The sequence below is a fragment of the Pongo abelii genome, chromosome 13 (genome assembly GCF_028885655.2).
Source record: "Pongo abelii isolate AG06213 chromosome 13, NHGRI_mPonAbe1-v2.0_pri, whole genome shotgun sequence".
In the NCBI taxonomy this organism is placed as follows: Eukaryota; Metazoa; Chordata; class Mammalia; order Primates; family Hominidae; genus Pongo; species Pongo abelii.
Genome location: NC_071998.2, coordinates 72,366,247 through 72,386,221, shown reverse-complemented (window position 1 = coordinate 72,386,221; position 19,975 = coordinate 72,366,247). Strand labels below are relative to the sequence as shown.

Here is a 19,975-nt window from a genome sequence, read left to right as displayed (position 1 = left end):
AACCACTCATAGACTGCTGAATGTTCAAACTGCATTCAAAAAGGCAAACATCGAGTTGTAATCAATCTCACTCTTTCTGTACCTCACCTCTGATTCATGTACATCACTTTGCCTTTTTGTCTATAAATTTGTTCTAACCACGAGGCACCCCTGGAGTCTCTGTGAATCAGCTGTGATTCTGGGGGCTGGACGATTCACAAATCTTTCATTGCTCAGTTAAACTCCTTTAATTTCTCTGAAGTTTCTTTTAATACTATAAAGCTCCTTATTAGACACCCATGGGCCACCACAGTTACCCATGGGCCACCAGTGTTACTGATCTCCTTTGAAAGGATAACACAGCCTTCAAGCCAGGCCAGGTCTCCTTTCATTTATGCAAGAGCAGGTAACCTGCCTTGAGAATAAAATCTGCCAAGAGATGCCCCTTCCTCCTCTATTTTATATGTAGCCTCAGCCAAGTTTTCATCTCATAAATATTTGCTGCTGTAAACTAGGAGACAGGCATCTGTAAGCCACGGGCTCTGCCCTTGACCTTATGTGCCTATTTTATCAATGAATGAAACCAAAGCCCAGAGAGGGTAAGTGACTTCTCTAAATCAGACAGTAGTAAATATCAAAGCCCTAATTAATAAATTCTCTACATTCATAATGCTTCCACTTTACACATATTAATATGTAATTTCTTAAAGTAAAAAGTATGCCCTAATATTAAAGTAGGTGTATGGTTAAGAATATTCACTTTGTCCGTTAAAAGCTGACAAATTTGGGAAGTAAGGGAAAAGCTATTTTTGGTACTCTATCACCTCTTAGATAACTTTTCCTTTCCACTCTTAGCATCAATGTCTTCATCGTTTTTTTTTTTTTTCCTAGCCCCCTCTTAAAATCTACATATGACTCCCGGTAACGTAGAAAATAAAAGTTTAAAATGTCATCCCTCCCAGGAAAACATTTCACACATTCTACGTATATCTACCCCCATGCCTTGTAAAAAGCTCTTACCAAAGCATTTTAGGCAGGTTTGGGAGGTGGCAGAGGTGGCTTCTGGTAGGATGGACTGTCTCACCATTGGCCCCATGACATCTCCCCATTTTACCTACACCGCCACCCAGAAGTCTGGTCTTGGATTTCACACTGCACTTGGTTTTATTATCTCCAAGGAGGAATCTTTTCCAAAAGCTCTTAGAGTAATATGCTACCACTTGAGGATGCTCAGTATAGACAAACTATTAGTTTAGGACTTTCATATTTTCCCAATTTCCTAGGAAGTTTCCTCAATGCTCACACCCTCACATCCTGACCACTGTCCCTGGAATAAGTCACTTGGAGGCAGCTGTTTTCAGGATCCCCAAAAGCCTGAAGGAGAACAGGTTCTGAGCCAAAATCCTTTATAATTGTATTTTTAAAGAGTAGTTTTATCCCAGCTCCTGGGGAGACCAAGGCAGGTGGATCACCCGAGGTCAGCAGTTCAAGACCAGCTTGGCCAACATGGTGAAATCCAGTCTCTACTAAAGATACAAAAACTTAACCAGGCGTGGTGGCAGGCACCTGTAATCCCAGTTACTTGGGAGGCCGAGGCAGGAGATTAGATTGAACCCAGAAGGGTAGGTTATAGTGAGACGAGATTACACCACTGTACTACAGCCTGGGCAACAGAGTGAGACTCTGTCTCAAAAAAATAAAAATAATAAAACAGTAGGTATAAGATGTTCTTCATACATTCACACAACAAATATTTATTGAACTTTACTACGTAGTATTCCTACTACTGTAAAAATATCAGTAAAATAAGACATTGCCTCTGCCCTTGGACAGGTCATAGTACAGAAAGTGAGACCTGCAAACAAGTATAATAAAATATGCTACAAAAAGCTGTAAGACAAGCAAAAATAATACACAATGGGAAGATAGATAAAGAAGTAAAATTCTTCTGCCAGGAGGAAGGGAAAACAGGGTTCAGGGAATACTTCAGAGAGTTGATGCCAACTCTCTGATGTTGGGCCTTGTGAGATATAAACAACCTCCTCCTCCTCCTCTTCTTTTTTTTAACTGACTTTTATTTTTTACAGAGGTTTTATGTTGACAGCAAAAGTAAGTGTGAAACTTCCTATATACCATCTATCCCCACACAGGCACAGCTTCCCCAATTGTCGACATCCCGTACTAGAGTGGTACATTTGTTACACATCACTATTATCCAAAGTCCGTAGTTTGCATTAACGTTCACTCTTGATTTTGTACATTCTGTGGGTTTTGACAAATGTATAATGACCCGTACCCACTATTGTACTATCATGTAGAATAGTTCACTGCCCTAAAAATCCTCTGTGCTCTGTTTCTTCATCCCTCCCTCCCCACTAGCCCCTGACAACCATTGCCCTTTTTACTGCCTTCATAGTTTTGCCCATTTTCAAATGTCATATAGTTGGAATCATACAGCCTTTTCAGATTGTATTCTTTCACTTAATAATACACAATTAGTTTTCCTCCTTTTTTATGTTTTGTCAGTTTATTTCTTTTCAATGGCATATAATTTTCCATTTTTGGATATACCAAAAAGTTTACTTACTGGAAGACATTTCTGTAGCTTCTAATTTTGCCAATTATGCTTAAAGCTACTATATACACTTTCATTTTTAAAAATTCTTTATTGAAACATAATTTATTTACTATACAATTCACTCACCAAAAGTATACCATTCAGCAGTTTTTAGCATATTCACAGTGTTGTGCATGCATCACCACAATCAATTTTAGAACATTTTCATCACCCCAAAAAGGAACTCTGCTTCACTTAGCCTTCACCCCTCAATACTTGCATTCCTCCCTATGTTACCAGTAATCTACTTTCTGTCTCTATCTATTTTTCATTTCTAGACATTTCATCTAAATGAAATCATACAATATGTGGATTTTTGTGTCTGGCTTCTTATCATGATGTTTTCAAGGTCCGTTCATGTTGTAGCATGTATAAATACTTCATTTCTTTTTATGGACAAATGACATCCCATTGTATGGCTATATCACATTTTGTTTATTTATTGATTTAGTTGGTGAACATTTGGGTTGCTTTCACTTTGGGGCTATAATGCTGCTGATACAGTAGTTAAGAAGAAATTACCCAGGCAGACAATAAGGGTATGGGAGTCCTTAGTAAATCTTCTCTTTTTAATGAGAATCAGCCCCAAATCATTTTCTAACAAAGAGCAGCCTGTAAATTCGAGCTGCAGACATAGATAAGCAAGCTGGGAGCTTGCACAAGTGAATGCCAGCAGGAACTAGGAGACTAGACATGTTCAAGATGGTGGCTCCATCTTCTTTTCTCTGTCAGCCACATGTACCGTAAGGAGCAGACAAGATGGCACCGATCAACTGGAAAGCCCATTTGTGTAATAAGATTAGGTTGGGGAAACCAGCCTTGCCCGTACACTACGTAAACATCATACCTGATTGAACCAATCTGTAAGCCCTATGGAAATCAGATACTGCCTCCTCAAACCTGGCTATAAAATCTGGTGCATTTGCTGCCAGCCAGTCTTTTCCAGTTGGAGACTTTTCTTGGTCTGTAGAGAGAGCTGTTTCTCTTTCTCTTATCTTCTGCCTATTAAACCTCTGCTCCTAAACTCCTCGTGTGTGTCTGTGTTCTAAATTTTCCTGGCACAAGATGATGAACGCCAAGACATATACCCCAGATATTGTAGCCCCTTCAAACTGGGGGCTCATGTCTGATACCAAGGTACAACCTTCATCAACAGGGTGAGTAGAGGAGCGGACTCCAACTCTGTCCCTTCGTTTCAAGGCTCTCAGCCTTCATTTTAGAACCAAATCAAACCAAATACTGGGCCCCCTTCAGCCATTTTAAAACAGTTAGCATGGCTGCCAGCCTTACAAGACTTAGGGGACAGGCTTACAGGGAAGAACATGGAGAATCCCCAGGCATCCATGGGTCACTGATTCTCCACCTCCACAAGTTCTTTGCCCTGGGCTTCATCCCAATTTTGTCCTTCTTAAAGCCTTCCTGAAATCTGAATTATTTCTGCAACCCCAAGCTTCAGACACTGCAGGGTCAGTGGCATAGGCATGGACAGGAAAAGAGAAGGATGGTTGAGTGAGGGAGCTGCAGTGGACATCTGTTCTGATTTGTTTTGTTTTGCTTTTGTTTTGACACCAAGCATTCACAAATTTTTCTGGAAAACCTACCTCAAGTGACCTCTAGAAAACTCACCTCATTTATTAGTCTCAGTCTGTATAAGTGGAGTTGCCTTCTCTTCAGACCTCTAATATTTTAAGGGTGTGTATGTGCACACTCTTAGCCATAAGTAGCATTCTGTAAAGATTCATAATGAGCCTCCAGATATCTCTCGCCCTCATGCGTAGTCAAGGACTCACGTCTGGATCATGAGCTGCAGGTGTTCTACACAATATTTATTATATTCCACTAACCCCATGAAGAGCAGAGGTGACACCTCCATTCTGATAAGTGCACCGTATACATTAAGGGAAGATCTTGCATGTTACCATCAACATGGCTAGAAAGAAGACACAAAGATCACCTTCCCTAAAGAGAGGGATGCCATGTTGACAACAGCCTTGCAGATACTGTTTTAGTCCTTAAAGAACAGCCCCATGTACACTTCTGCCAAAATGGCATCTGTCAGCTCTTCAGTGCCCTGGTAAACCTCAAGGGGGTGGTGCCTAGATCTAGATTGAGAAAGGGTCATGATATGGGCATGATGGGGCATAAACCTTTTTCCACCAGCATGGTCATCCTTTCCTAGCTTCACTTTTTTCTTACTTTCTCATTCATTCTAAGGCATTTTTCCTTACTCTCAGCTATATTTTACCCTAGGAGGTAGGTGGTTGTCTGCTCAACATTCCTGACACAGACAGCTAGCTGATCTTTTTGCTCTGTAAAAATGTCATCAATCCAGGTAGCATAGAGAAATACACAGGGAGGGGAACTACTTTCCCAAGTGACTTATTAGTAGGAAGACCTCCACCTTGAGGTCAAAATATGCTTCCCTAAATCATGAGCATGCCCTGTGTGTCAAACTCCTAAGCAGCATCCACAGTGTTCCTGACACCCTACCCCAACCAGCAATACCCCAAACACTCCCACCAACTTATATGATCCTGTGTTCAGTGACAACTTTTTTTAAATAGTGATTAACCCACTATTTCTGAAAAATGTATCTGTCCTTGACCCTCTCTTCAAATATGGAAAGCCTGCCTTCCTTACTGCTCTAAAGGATATGAAGCAGTGAATAGGGAGGAAGGTGCAGGCTGCCATACGATATCAGTAAGTCCAAAGCAAAGAGGTAGAAAAGAGCCCATCTCCTCAGACTTCATCAGGGAGAAAAGGGGCTTTTGGAGGCACGTGATACTCATTCCTCCACACTAGTTCCAGGGGATTGGTCACCTTTTAAAAGTCAAAAGAGAGAGTCGGTAAGAGCTGAGCTAACTCCTACCTTTCCCTAAGCACAAGCTTGTGTTACCCAAAACCTATACCTCCCAACACAATACACAGAAAAGACACCAATCTTATTAGAACATTTATTAGGGAGAATCAAGATTCTCAACAAGGAGTGAATTATTTTGTGGGGGGAGATTTACCTCCCTGCAAGTGCTTCCAACGCATTTTGTGTCCAGTTAGTAAAGGCACATCACTGAACACAGTGCTTTTGGCACTAGCTGGGACAGCTGGACACACCAGGGTGACTTGATGCTGACAAGTGGGGTTTAGACGTGGCACAGGCTCCCTGTGGGGCATGGATTGGGGATGCCTTTGATACAATATCTTCCCCTTAAATGCCTCAACTTCCTGGGGCTGTCTGTCCTTGTCTATGATCTGTCTAATCCTTCTAGGATAATTCTGGCCAACAAAGATAGCTTGTTGGCTGCAAGATTTGGTACATGTCACTTTGCAGGAGGGAGCCATGTAGTTGCAGGGATAGCCCTGGACAGGCTCTGCTCTGACCTGCACTTCTGGGTTGTGCTGAGCTTTCCCAAGCTCCACTGGGGAGGAAAACGGTTCTTGGGGACAGGTGATATCTATCCCATGCCTATGCCCCTGCTTCTCTTCTAGGAACTCCCCAGTGTCTTTCCTAATTGTCTGAAATTCAGTAGTCCCAGTAAAAGCAGCTCTACTTTTAACTCAACCTCTATTCTGCACAGATGATGACAGGGAGCTACCCTTTTCCCAGGAACTTTCTTGTTCTTCATATATTATGCTGGGTTTATTAAACCACTGTAAAAAGGTCTTCATCCATTTTCTGAAAAGGTTTTCAGGAGGAAGCTGTGTTTTCAAGGTTGGGGAAGATTTGCTCCCAAGCACCTCTCCTGATGCCTTGTTATGAACAGGGAGGCTCTTTCTCCTGAGTTGGGATGTCCCCAACCCTGCATCCCCTCCACCATCCTCTCTTCCATTGGGTCTTACAGGGCTCACTCTCTTTGTAGCTGGTGAAAAATTCTTAACTTGGCATTTCTGTAAGACATGCATAGGGACCCTGGGCTCCTGCTGCTGTGCCACACGGATTCCTCTGCCCTCCAAGTGGACATGCAGCACCTGGGAAGCTCCCATGTCCTGATTTGAGATGCCCTGGGCATGAGTCAGTAAGTCCTTGGAACTCAAGTTATCTAAGGCAAGAGACATGTCAGTGAAATGGCTCTGAGGATGGCTGTGCTTCCTCTGAACCAACTTTAACTGGCTCAACATCTGATTTTTAAGATATGATGATTTAGGATCTTGGGGAACTGGTATTCTTGGTGGGAAAATTTCAGTTTCATGAGAAGTGCTTGTTTTCACATTTGTCACTGAGCAACTTCCTGACTTGCTGGATGTCAAGCTGTTCCTAGTTTGTGATTGAAGACCACAGATCTTCTCTTCCTTGAACATCTCCTTCGACCCATTGGTGACAGAAAAGGTCTTTCTACTGCCCTGAAGCCTGTTAACATTATTACTGGCACTCTCTCTCTTATCCCTTGAATCACGGCCAACTCCAGCTTGCAGTATGGGCAGCTCTGCACTGCATCTACTGGCAAGTACAGTCTGTTTCTGACTGACTTCGTCTATGATGCTGTGTGTAGGGGGCAGAAAAGTCTGTCTGCCATCCTCAGTTGTCCGGACACTTTCTGTAAGATCCTTGTCAGTATCAGCGAATTCTCTTCTAAGGGTTCCCTGCTTTTCTTGATCAACAGGTGAGGTGACGAGGTGAGGGTGACCCAGGATGGAGAATGAGCTTGTTGTTTCTAACTTTTCTCCTTGAAAATCTGTAGTGCCTCTTCTAAGGGGAGTGGAGGCACCATCTTTGGAATCTGTCTCTATAAGGTCATGGTTAGTATCAGAAAATTGTCTTCTTAGGGTCGCCTGCCCTTCTTTGCCAATAGGTGAGGACACAGGCTGAGAATGATTAAGGAGAGGGACTGAGCTTGTTGTTCCCAACTTTTCTCCTTGAAAAGTGCTTCGTCTATGAGACTTAGAGACCACATCTTTGGAATCTCCCTGAGAAATAAAGCTGGCTGAGGAGGGAAGGTCGAAATGGGAAAAGCAATTGGAAAGATCCTCTTTCGATTTGAAGATTTCTATGGATTCAAGGACCTTGCGGGGAAGGCCCCACAGCATCCTCATACGGAAAGATTTAATATGGGCTTCCAACATCTTTTGTTTGTTGGAACTAAGGAAGGAAATCTCCTGGGAAGTATCAACGCAGTGGTCCTCACTCACCAACACTACCAGATTTCGATGTTTAACTTGGCTTTGGGATTTCTCAGGAAGAGACATTGTCTGCTTGACTGAGTGCCATGAACTATGCACAGTCCCAGACATTCGACCCTCATTGATTTCCTCAAATTTCTTGCTCAAATGTACTGTCAGGGCATTTTCAAGTTGTTTCTGACCTAGTCTCACCCCTGAATCATTTCCTGACAGATGCATCATATGAGTTTCTAGGTCTCTCTCAGAGTTAGACCTCAGATCCTCATCTGAAGATGTCCCCGGATTATGCAAGAGATGATTTTTTGGGACAGTCTCTTGGATGTATCCCTGATAATTCTCCAGGGAAAGCATATTTGAGGTCCTCTCGTGGAAGCTTCTAGGAATGCTTGATCCAGACTTCTTTAGAACATGGCGGCTCTGACCCTCAACCAAAGAGCTATGTAAGGGTCCATGATTGCTCTCTGACACAGATATCTCCAAAATTTTCCTCTGAGGACATAGCAATGACAGAGACTCATGGATTCTGCAGGGCAGGCCCCATCTGCGCTGGATGAGCCTCTTTCGAATGTGTTGCCCTAGTTTCTTCCTTACCTCAGAGCTGAGTGGAAAATCTACAGGAATGATGGAGATGGGAACATGGACCTTGAAGGACTTTCTGACCAATACAGGATTGGGAGCTGGAGGACAAAAGTTTTCCTGGGATTTTTGAACCACAGAGGGTAAACCCCACACACTTTCCTGCACTTTCTGCAACACATTCCACCCAGATGGCTAATTTCAGATGGCATAAGAGACTGTGCCTCATTCTGGGGTCTATGAAAACACACTCCACACACCCTAATCAGGAATAGAGGACTAGGTAGTAGGGCTGGGAGTGGAGATTGATATTGAGCCTGGGACTGGACCTGAGTGAGATGTGGGGACTGACCTCGGGGCAGGGTTTGAGGCAAGGGTATAGGTTGGGTACTAGGCAAGAACAGAGGTTGGGGAGGGGGAAGTACTGGGGATTCATGGGATATAGTTGTATTTGTAATGCCATTGAAGAATACAAACATGGAGGAACGGCCACTTTGGACAAGAATAGTAGGATGCAGAGACTCGCTGTGCAAAGATGGGAGACCCCAGAAGAGCTGGACATATTTTTGCTCTAAGTGGTCCTCAAAGCACTTAAAATATGGGGGCTGCTGATTGATGTGCTGCCATTCTAGTTTGATTTTACTGGCCCAAAAAGGAAGGGAGGCTGCCAAGTCATGCTTATCAGCAATTGAGGTTGACATTTTCTGTGAAGAATTTAGTTGGTAGTTTGGCCTAAGTTGTGTTGGGAATGATCCTGGTTTCTTTCCATTTTCTTTCCACATTAGGAAATCACCCCTTTTTTTGACTTGTCTTTCCAGGAGTGCCGGAATGTCATGGCTGAGAAAAGAGATGTTAACAGGCTGTATGATGTTGCCTACAGAGTGCCCCCCTAAAGAGGCCTCAGAGGAAGAATGAAGGGTAAGAATCTCCTCCATAAAATCAGATGGTACAAAATTGAAGGAAAAAGAGTCCTTGGCATGAGGCTGCCACCAGGAGAATTCTGAAGATGCAGGGCATGAATGGTCAATGCCTTTGATTGTTGGAGCACGGGTGGATGACCCACCAAAGCCACCTAGAGATAACATCTCTGGAAAAGTCTTCAAGATGGTGAGACTTGATTAAGACCGAGTCACAGTGCAATCTTCCAGTGGAAAAGCAGATGGGGTTGGTGGTGCTCGATGATGAGCACATGGATCAGTGGGAGTCATGGCCTGGGAAACATTTGGTAACGGGTTTATATATTGGGATAAGGTGGGGTCAAATGAAAACACGGTGTTCAGAGACAAACTGGCCTCAGGTTGGAGACTGGGCTGCACTCTCTGCATGTGATGTGGTGGGAGAAGACGAAAGGGAAGCTGTTGGGGTGGGGAATGGTCTATGACAAACTTGGAATCCAAGGGAGAAACAGGCTGTGGTGGCAGAGGGTGCCTCAGTGGGGGGGGGGGGGGGCGGTGAAAATAAGTCAGCTAAGGGGGTGATCAAGTCATGTGAGAGAACTAAGGGGGGTGGTGGAGAGGGCTTAGGCCCAGGGGACAATATTAGCTCTTCTGGAGGGGTTGCTGAGGGGGTGGAAGCCAGAGTGAACGATGACTCAGTCGCAGAAGCTGAAGAAGCCAAAGGGGACACAGAGGGAGCAGCATCTTTCAGGGACTCGCAAGACAGCAGTCGCTGGATATCAGCAGTTGCTCTGTTACACACCTGACAGACGGGGTCTGGGCATAACAGTCAACGAAAGCAGGTGGTATCATGATGCTGGCCCAGGGGACTGCAGGAAACAAGAGGTCGAAACCTGCAGCCAGGACCAGAACAAGGAAATGAGGATCTGTTAGCCTGGCAGGGGTGGGTCCCCTGAATGCTGCTACCCACTTCACATTGCCCCCCACCCATGACCTCACCATATATGAGGTCACATGACCTCACTATAACCTCTCCCCAAAGCATTCATTCACATACCCATTCCCATGGCTACCCACTCCCAAAACTACAGCAGCCTACAAGGAATCCCTGAAATGAATAGAACCTTCCAAAAAAAAAAAAAAAAAAAAGGAGGTGGGTGGGAACAGGACAGAAGGGGAATGATTAATCACTTTTTCAGAATAGAATGTAGCTTCCTTTCCTCTTCTGCTTCCTTCTGGAAACTTTTCCAGTCTGGGAAACCAGAACAGTATGTTATATGCAATGAAGATAGAGGCACAGGGCTCATACAGAAGTGGAAGACCCTTGAGATATTAAACTCTGATAGTCCCAAGAATCAGTAGAAAAGGGCAAAGAGTCATTGATAATATTCACAAGTTCACATGTGTATGTGGCATCATTAGTAAAGTCTTTTCATATACATTACCCCATGTGATGCTCAAAACCACCACGTGAAATACAGACATCAGCGGTTACCTCCAGGAGTAATTAGAGCATCAAGTAAGTCAAAGTACTTATGCAAAGTTGTGAGACAGAAGCTCTGACTCCAAGCCAACCAGTAGTCCTTCCTCGATATCTCAGTTGGCCACCAATTGGGCAACACCCATTACTCAGGTCCACACTTTGTCATGCGCATGAATGGGCAGAGCAGGGCCCATGAGCAGTGTCTCAGGTCTGATTGCTTTCCCATGAGCCTGTCTTCTGAGGGCTCTGTTTTCTGAGACTATCTAGTAACTGACATTCTAAGAAATCATGGGACTGAGTCCTCATGAAAGAAACAGGAAGGGTCACCCTGAAGCTCAGATAGAGCAGGTTGACATTATCTTTAAATGTCCCACCTTTCCTTCTCCTCTTGGTTCTGCCCTGATGCTGAGAATAAAAGAAAGATAATGACAGGCTGGGACTCACTTCTCTCACTCTCTATGAAGCTCATTCATTCATTCATTATACAAGAACGATATGACACTATTATTAATAGAAATATGTTCCTGTTGTCAATTTTTGAAGGTGATAAAATATTTCCCATTTTCCCTTCTCTGAAAAGCTGAAAGAGAATTTCTTCTGTGAGAGCCTCACTTGATGTGCTCAATTTGAAGTCCTCATCCAGGGCACAGACTCAGAGGTCAACAGTCACATCTGTGCTCCCTCACAGGACAAGTATCCCAGAGACAGAACTCTGGCTCCAGCCCCTGCTCAGAGACTTTCAGCATCACTCCCTTGTTTAGCCCAAAAAGAAGGAAGGCTTTGTTGAATGACAGGTGACATGAGAATCTGACTCATGATCAAATTTCAGCAGAGACTATTCTCCTTCAGAGCCCACACTCTCTAAATAATCCCATCTGGGACCACAGAATTACTGTGTTTGGGATTTTATCCTGGAACTCTCCACCACAGCCAGATAGGTAGTCTATGAGCTACAGATGGAAACCTTAGTCCTCCTGAACCCCTACGTCTGCCCAACCTCTTCCATAGAAGAGTGAAGTTCTATCCTCTCTTCAGACTTCCCATCTAAGACATGTCTCTGTACCAACCAAACTTTTTTAGAAATGTGGGAATAGGATTCAGAAACAACAGGGCATCTCTCTTGGGTGTTCACCCACAGTTCCTTAACTTTTGGATGTCATTATTTTTTTCGGTGGGTGATGAATACAGGGTCAATGCCATGTAGAACAAGTACAGTATAAACAACCCCAACCTACTCAAGCAGATGAAGTTGGGGTCAATATCCAAGCAATGTGAGTTAGGGCTCAGCCCTGTCTCAGTATAGCTGTTCAGAAAACAGAGGATATTCTCCATGGTCTGAATAGCTCAGCTGCCTGAAGCAACTGATCACTGAGGGTGCCCAGGCTTAACTATAAGCCCAGACCAGCATCACAGAGCATGGAAGAGTCACAGAGGGTTTCTGAGGGTGGAGGGAGCAACAGGAGGAAGATGTGTCCACAGCCCCAACCCCACCAGCCCAGCCGACTCTCCTGGGCCCTCTAGGTCCCTCTGCCCTGCCCTGACACTCCATTCCCCAACTCCATCCTTTTTCATGTAATATATTCATCTTAGTGGAATTTTTTTTTGTTCCAACAGTAAACCAGGCATTACCCAAGTCCTGCATTGCTGTTTGGAGCCCTTAACTTGGACCCCACCAACTACACTGCCTTGAAAACCTGAAATACTTCCTGGAATATTTGTTATACCCAGGCTTTGCTACTCTCAGGATCACATATGTCCTCAAATCCATCTTATCTAGAGAATGTTTTTGCCTTACATAAATGCAGATATAAAACTTAAACTTCCTTTATACTTGCTTCGTTTTGTGAATGTTGAACATTAAATTTTTTGTTTTGAAGTCAGTTTTTACTATTTCCAATCAGAGGGACTGACTCAAATGATTACAACTAATGTTATCAAGGAAAAGGATCTCACTGCCCAATTTGGTTTTTTGGGGAAAGGAAGGTTTTTATTGTAAATTAACCAACAAGGAGACAGGAGTCCAGCTCAAACCTGTCGCCTGTGCTGGCTTTCATGTGGTCATTTTATTAGAAAAGGTTTAGGGAGTGGCCTCTGGAATTAATAGTTGATTGCTGGAAGGAAAGGGGAGGTCTGAAAGTTCTCTTGTCAGGTTTAAATGATCCCAGTATCCTCCACCCCTAACCCATCTTCCTACACATTCTTTTCTAAACTCTTTATCATGACAGCTGTCTTCTGAACTGGCTCTTAACTTCTCATGTCTTTCTTAAACTATTGTTAAAGCAAACAAATAGGGCCTGAGGAGGACTCCATGCTTCTATATTTGAGTCCTTGCAGATGAATTGTAACCTAGCCTAATAGTTAGACAAATTGAAAACCTAACTCAACAGTATGCACCTGTAACAATAGCTGAGTGTTGGCCAGTCCCGGAGGCCATAATTCAACCACTCATAAACTGCTGAATGTTCAAACCATGTTCAAATAAGGCAAACGCCAACTCGTAATCAATCTCACTCTTTCTGTACCTCACTTCTGATTCATGTACGTCACTTTGCCTTTTTTGTCCATAAATTTGTTCTAACCACGAGGCACGCCTGGAGTCTCTGAGAATCAGCTGTGATTCTGGGGGCTGTCTAATTCGCAAATCTTTCATTGCCCAGTTATACTCCTTTAAGTTTAATTTGTCTGAAGTTTCCTTTTATACTATAAAGCTCTTTATTAGACACCCATGGGTCACCACTGTTACCCACGGGCCACCACTCTTACTGATCTCTTTTGAAACGTTAAGACAGCCTTCAAGCCAGGCCAGGTCTCCTTTCATTTATGCAGGAGCAGGTAACCTGCTTTGAGGATAAAATCTGCCAAGAGATGCCCTTTCCTCCTCTCTTTTATATGCAGACTCAGCCAAGTTTCATCTCATAAATATTTACTGCTGGAAACTAGGAGACACAAGCATCTGTAAGCCACGGGCTCTGCCCTTGACCTCATGTGCCTATTCTATCAATGAATGAAACCAAAGCCCAGAGAGGGTAAGTGACTTCTCTAAATCAGACAGTAGTAAATATTAGAGCCATAATGAATAAATTCTCTACATTCATAATGCTTCTAGTTTACACAATATTAATATGTAATTTATTAAAGTAAAAAGTATGCCCTAATATTAAAATTAAAGTAGTTGTATGGTTAAGAATATTCACTTTGTTCATTAAATGCTGACAAATTTGAGAAGTAATGAAAAGCTATTTTTGGTACTCTATCACCTCTTAGGTAACTTTTCCTTTCCACTCTTAGCATCAATGTCTTCATAGTTTTTTTTTCCTATCCCCCTCTTAAAATCTGTTTTCAAGAACTATATTACATATGACTGCCAGTAATGTAGAAAATAAAAGTTTAAAATGTCATCCCTCCCAGGAAAACATTTCACACATTCTGTGTATATCTACCTCCATGCCTTGTAATAAGCTCTTACCAAAGCATTTTAGGCAGGTTTTGGGAGGTGGCAGAGGTGGCTTCTGGTAGGATGGTCTGTCTCACCATTGGCCCAATGACATCTCCCCAATTTACCTACACCGCCACCCAGAAGTCTGGTCTTGGATTTCACACTGCACTTGGTTTTATTATCTCCAAGGAGGAATCTTTTCCAAAAGCTCTTAGAGTAATATGCTATCACTTGAGGATGCTCAGTATAGACAAACTATTAGTTTAGGACTTTCATATGTTCCCAGTTTCCTAGGAAGTTTCCTCAATGCTCATGCCCTCACATCCTGACCACTGTCCCTGGAATAAGTCACTTGGAGGCAGCTGTTTTCAGGATCCCCAAAAGCCTGAAGCAGAACAGATTCTGAGCCAAAATCCTTTATAATTGTATTTTTAAAGAGTAGTTTTATCCCAGCTCTTTGGGAGACCAAGGCAGGTGGATCACCTGAGGTCAGGAGTTCAAGAGCAGCCTGGCCCACATGGTGAAATCCAGTCTCTACTAAAGATACAAAAACCTAACCAGGCGTGGTGGCAGGCACCTGTAATCCCAGTTACTTGGGAGGCCAAGGTAGGAGATTAGATTGAACCCAGAAGGGTAGGTTATAGTGAGACGAGATTACACCACTGTACTACAGCCTGGGCAACAGAGTGAGACTCTGTCTCAAAAAAATAAAAATAATAAAACAGTAGGTATAAGATGTTCTTCATACATTCATACAACAAATATTTATTGAACTTTACTACGTAGTATTCCTACTACTGTAAAAATATCAGTTAAATACGACATTGCCTCTACCCTTGGACAGGTCACAGTCCTAGAAGTGAGACCTGCAAACAAGAATAATAAAATATGCTACAGAAATCTGTAAAACAAGCAAAAATAATACACAATGGGAAGATAGATAAAGAAGTAAAATTCTTCTGCCAGGAGGAAGGGAAAACAGCGTTCAGGGAATACTTCAGAGAGTTGATACCAACTCTCTGATGTTGGGCCTTGTGAGATATTAACAACCTCCTCCTCCTCCTCTTCTTCTTTTTATTTGACTTTTATTTCTTTACAGAGCTTTTATGTTGACAGCAAAAGTAAGTGGTAAACTTCCTATATACCGTCTATCCCCACACAGGCACAGTCTCCCCAACTGTCAACATCCCATACTAGAGTGGTACATTTGTTACACTTGATGAACCTACAATTTTACATCACTATTACCCAAAGTCCATAGTTTACATTAACATTCACTCTTGATGTTGTACATTGTGGGTTTTGACAAATGTATAATGACCCGTACCCACTATTGTACTATCATGTAGAATAGTTCACTGCCCTAAAAATCCTCTGTGCTCTGTTTCTTCATCCCTCCCTCCCCACTAGCCCCTGACAACCATTGCCCTTTTTACTGCCTTCATAGTTTTGCCCATTTTCAAATGTCATATAGTTGGAATCATACAGCCTTTTCAGATTGTATTCTTTCACTTAATAATACACAATTAGTTTTCCTCCTTTTTTATGTTTTGTCAGTTTATTTCTTTTCAATGGCATATAATTTTCCATTTTTGGATATACCAAAAAGTTTACTTACTTACTGGAAGACATTTCTGTTGCTTCTAATTTTCCCAATTATGAATGAAGCTACTATATAAACTTTCTTTTTAAAAATTCTTTATTGAAACATAATTTATTTACTATACAATTCACTCACCAAAAGTATACCATTCAACAGTTTTCAGCATATTCACAGTGTTGCGCATGTAACACCGCAATCAATTTTAGAACATTTTCATCACCCCAAAAAGAAACTCTGTTTCACTTAGCCTTCACCCCTCAATATTTGCATTCCTCCCTATGTTACCAGTAATCTACTTTCTGTCTCTATCTATTTTTCATTTCTAGATATTTCATCTAAATGGAATCATATAATATGTGGATTTTTGTGTCTGGCTTCTTACCATGATATTTTCAAGGTCTGTTCATGTTGTAGCATGTATCAATACTTCATTTCTTTTTATGGACAAATGACATCCCATTGTATGGCTATATCACATTTTGTTTATTTATTGATTTAGTTGGTGAACATTTGGGTTGCTTTCACTTTGGGGCTATAATGCTGCTGATACAGTAGTTAAGAAGAAATTACCCAGGCAGATAATAAGGGTATGGGAGTCCTCAGTAAATCTTTTCTTTTTAACGAGAATCAGCCCCAAATCATTTTCTAACAAAGAGCAGCCTGTAAATTCGAGCTGCAGACATAGATAAGCAAGCTGGGAGCTTGCACAAGTGAATGCCAGCAGGAACTAGGGGACTAGACATGTTCAAGATGGTGGCTCCATCTTCTTTTCTCTGTCAGCCACATGTACCGTAAGGAGCAGACAAGATGGCACCGATCAACTGGATAGCCCATTTGTGTAATAAGATTAGGTTGGGGCAACCAGCCTTGCCCGTACACTATGTAAACATCATACCTGATTGAACCAATCTGTGAGCCCTATGGAAATCAGATACTGCCTCCTCAAACCTGGCTATAAAATCTGGTGCATTCGCTGCCAGCCAGTCTTTTCCAGTTGGAGACTTTTCTTGGTCTGTAGAGAGAGCTGTTTCTCTTTCTCTTATCTTCTGCCTATTAAACCTCTGCTCCTAAACTCCTTGTGTGTGTCTGTGTTCTAAATTTTCCTGGCACAAGATGATGAACGCCAGGACATATACCCCAGATATTGTAGCCCCTTCAAACTGGGGGCTCATGTCTGATACCAAGGTACAACCTTCATTGACAGGGTGAGTAGAGGAGCGGACTCCAACTCTGTCCTTTCATTTCAAGGCTCTCAGCCTTCATTTTAGAACCAAATCAAACCAAATACTGGGCCCTCTTCAGCCATTTTAAAACAGTTAGCATGGCTGCCAGCCTTACAAGACTTAGGGGACAGGCTTACAGGGAAGAACATGGAGAATCCCCAGGCATCCATGAGTCGCTGATTCTCCACCTCCACAAGTTCTTTGCCCTGGGCTTCATCCCAATTTTGTCCTTCTTAAAGCCTTCCTGAAATCTGAATTATTTCTGCAATCCCAAGCTTCAGACACTGCAGGGTCAGTGGCATACGCATGGACAGGTGAAGAGAAGGATGGTTGAGTGAGGGAGCTGTAGTGCACATCTGTTCTGATTTGTTTTGTTTTGCTTTTGTTTTGACACCAAGCATTCACAAATTTTTCTGGAAAACCTACCTCAAGTGCCCTCTAGAAAACACATCTCATTTTTGGCTGGGCGGGGCAGCTCATGCCTGTAATCCCAGCACTTTGGGAGGTCGAGGCGGGCAGATCATGAGATCAGAAGATTGAGACCATCCTGGTTAACATGGTGAAGCCCCGTCTCTACTAAAAATACAAAAAAAAAATTAGCCAGGCGTGGTGGTGGGCGGCTGTAGTCCCAGCTACTCGGGAGGCTGAGACAGGAGACTGGTGTCAACCCAGGAGGTGGAGCTTGCAGTGAACCAATATCGTGCCACTGGACTCCAGCCTGGGTGACAGAGCAAGACTCCATCTCAAAAAAAAGAAAGAAAGAGAAGGAAACAAATCTCATTTTTTAGTCCCAGTCTGTATAAGTGCAGTTGCCTTCTTTTCAGACCTCTAATCCTCTAATATTTTAAGGGTGGGTATGTTCATACCCTTGGGTAAAAGGAACATTCTGTAAAGGTCCATAGTGAGCCACCAAATAGCTGTAACCCTCATGCATAGTCCAGGACTCACCTCAGATCATGAGCTGTAGGTGTTCTACACAATATTTATTATATTCCACTAACCCCATGAAGATCATAAGTGACACCTCCATCCTGATATGTGCACCGTATACACTAAGGGAAGATCTTGCATGTTGCCATCAACATGGCTAGAAAGAAGACACAGAGATCACCTTCCCTAAAGAGAGGGATGCTATGCTGGACAACAGCCTTGCAGATACTGTTTTAGTCCTTAAAGAACAGCCCCATGTACACTTCTGCCAAAATGGCATCTGTAACCTCTTCAGCACCCTGGTAATCCTCAAGTGGTGGTGCGTAAGTCCAGATGGAGAAAGGGTCGTGATATGGGCGTGAAGGGCATAAACCTTTTTCCACCAGTAGGCTCATCCTTTCCTAGCTCCACTTTTTTCTTACTTTCTCATTCATTCTAAGGCATCTTTTCCTTACTCTCAGCTATATTTTACCCCAGGAGGTAGGTGGTTGCCCGGTCAATATTTCTGCCACAGACAGCTAGGTGATCTTTTTGCCCATTAAAAGTGTCATCAATCCAGGCAGCCTGAAGAAATACACAGGGAGGGGAACTACTTCCCCAAAGTGACTTTGTAGTAAAAAGATCTCAACATCGAGGTCAAAATATGCTTCCCCAAATCATGAGGATGCCCTGCTTGTCAAATTCTTAAGCAGCATCCAGTGTTCCTGACACCCTACCCCAACCAGCAATACCCCAAACACTCCCACCAACTTGTATAACTTTTTAAAAATAGTGATTAAACCACTATTTCTGAAAAATGTACCTGTCCTTCACCCTCTCTTCAGATATGGAAGGCCTGCCTTCCTTACTGCTCTAAAGGAGATGAAGCAGTGAATGGGGAGGAAGGTGCAGGCTGCCATACGATATCAGTAAGTCTCAAGCAAAGAGGTAGAAAAGAGCTCATCTCTTCAGACTTCATCAGGGAGAGAAGGGGCTTTTGGAAGCACATGATACTCATTCCTTCACAAGAGTTTCAGGGGATTGGTCACATTTGAGAAGTCAAAGGAGCAATCAGTAAGAGCTGAGCTAACTCCTACCTTTACCTAACCACAGCTTGGGTTACCCAAAACCTATACCCCCCAACACAATACACAGAGAAAATACTCTTATTAGAACATTTATTGGAGAGAATCAAATTCTCAACAAGAAGTGAATTATTGTGGGGGAAAATTTTCCTCCCTGGAAATGTTTCAGAAGCATTTTCTGTCCAGTTAGTAAAGGCACATCACTGAACACAGTGCTTTTAGCACTGGTTGGGATGGCTGGACACACCAGGTTGACTTGACATCAGCAAGTGGGGTTTGGATGTGGCACAGGCTTCCTATGGGGCATGGATTAGGGATGCCTTGACACAATATCTTCCCCTTAAATGCCTCAACTTTCTGGGGCTGTCTGTCCTTGTCTATGATCTGTCTAATCCTTCTAGGATAATTCTGGCCAACAAAGATAGCTTGTTGGCTGCAAGATTTGGTACATGTCACTTTGCAGGAGGGAGCCATGTAGTTGCAGGGATAGCCCTGGACAGGCTCTGCTCCGACCTGCACTTCTGGCACATGCTGAGCTTTCCCAAGCTCCACTGGGGAGAAAAGGGGCTCTTGGTGACAGGTGATATCTATCCCATGCCTATGCCCCTGCTTCTCCTCTAGGAACTTCCCAGTGTCTTTCCTAATTTTCTGAGCTTCAGTAGTCCCAGGAAAGGCAGCTGTACTTTTAACTCGACCTCTATTCTGCACAGATGATGACAGGGAGCTACCCTTTTCCCGGGAACTTTCTTGTTCTTCATATGTTATGCTGGGTTTATTAAACTGCTGCAAAAAGTCTTCATCCATTTTCTGAAAAGGTTTCAGGAGGAGGCTGTGTTTTCAAGGTTGGGGAAGATTTGCTCCCAAGCACCTCCTCTGATGTCTTGCTTTGAACAGGATGGCCTTTCTCCTTGGTCGGGATGTCCCCAGTCCAGCATCCCCTCCACCAAGCTCTCCTCCTTTGGGTCTTGGCAGTTTCACTGTCTTTGTAGTGTTTGTGAGAAATTCTTTTTTTTTTTTTTTTTTTTTTTTTTTTTTGAGACAGAGTCTCGCTCT

The 19,975-nt window shown here is 43.0% G+C and overlaps 1 protein-coding gene and 1 long non-coding RNA gene across 2 annotated transcripts in view; one reads left to right on the top strand and one right to left on the bottom strand.

The window, feature by feature from the left end:
* LOC129047891 (uncharacterized) overlaps nucleotides 1–9,652 on the top strand; it is a 47,547-nt gene extending 37,895 nt beyond the window's left edge. The window contains exon 5 of the long non-coding RNA XR_008509753.2: nucleotides 9,106–9,652. This is a non-coding gene — a long non-coding RNA (uncharacterized LOC129047891). The remainder of the gene's footprint in view (nucleotides 1–9,105) is intronic.
* LOC100434800 (spermatogenesis-associated protein 31D1-like) lies at nucleotides 5,588–12,008 on the bottom strand. Its single transcript, XM_024252463.2, is given in 7 exon segments — nucleotides 5,588–8,475; nucleotides 8,478–9,738; nucleotides 9,740–10,076; nucleotides 10,375–10,445; nucleotides 11,027–11,071; nucleotide 11,585; nucleotides 11,814–12,008. Coding segments are annotated over 7 exon segments (4,788 nt in total). The 5' UTR covers nucleotides 11,999–12,008.
* Nucleotides 12,009–19,975: the final 7,967 nt, after the last annotated feature.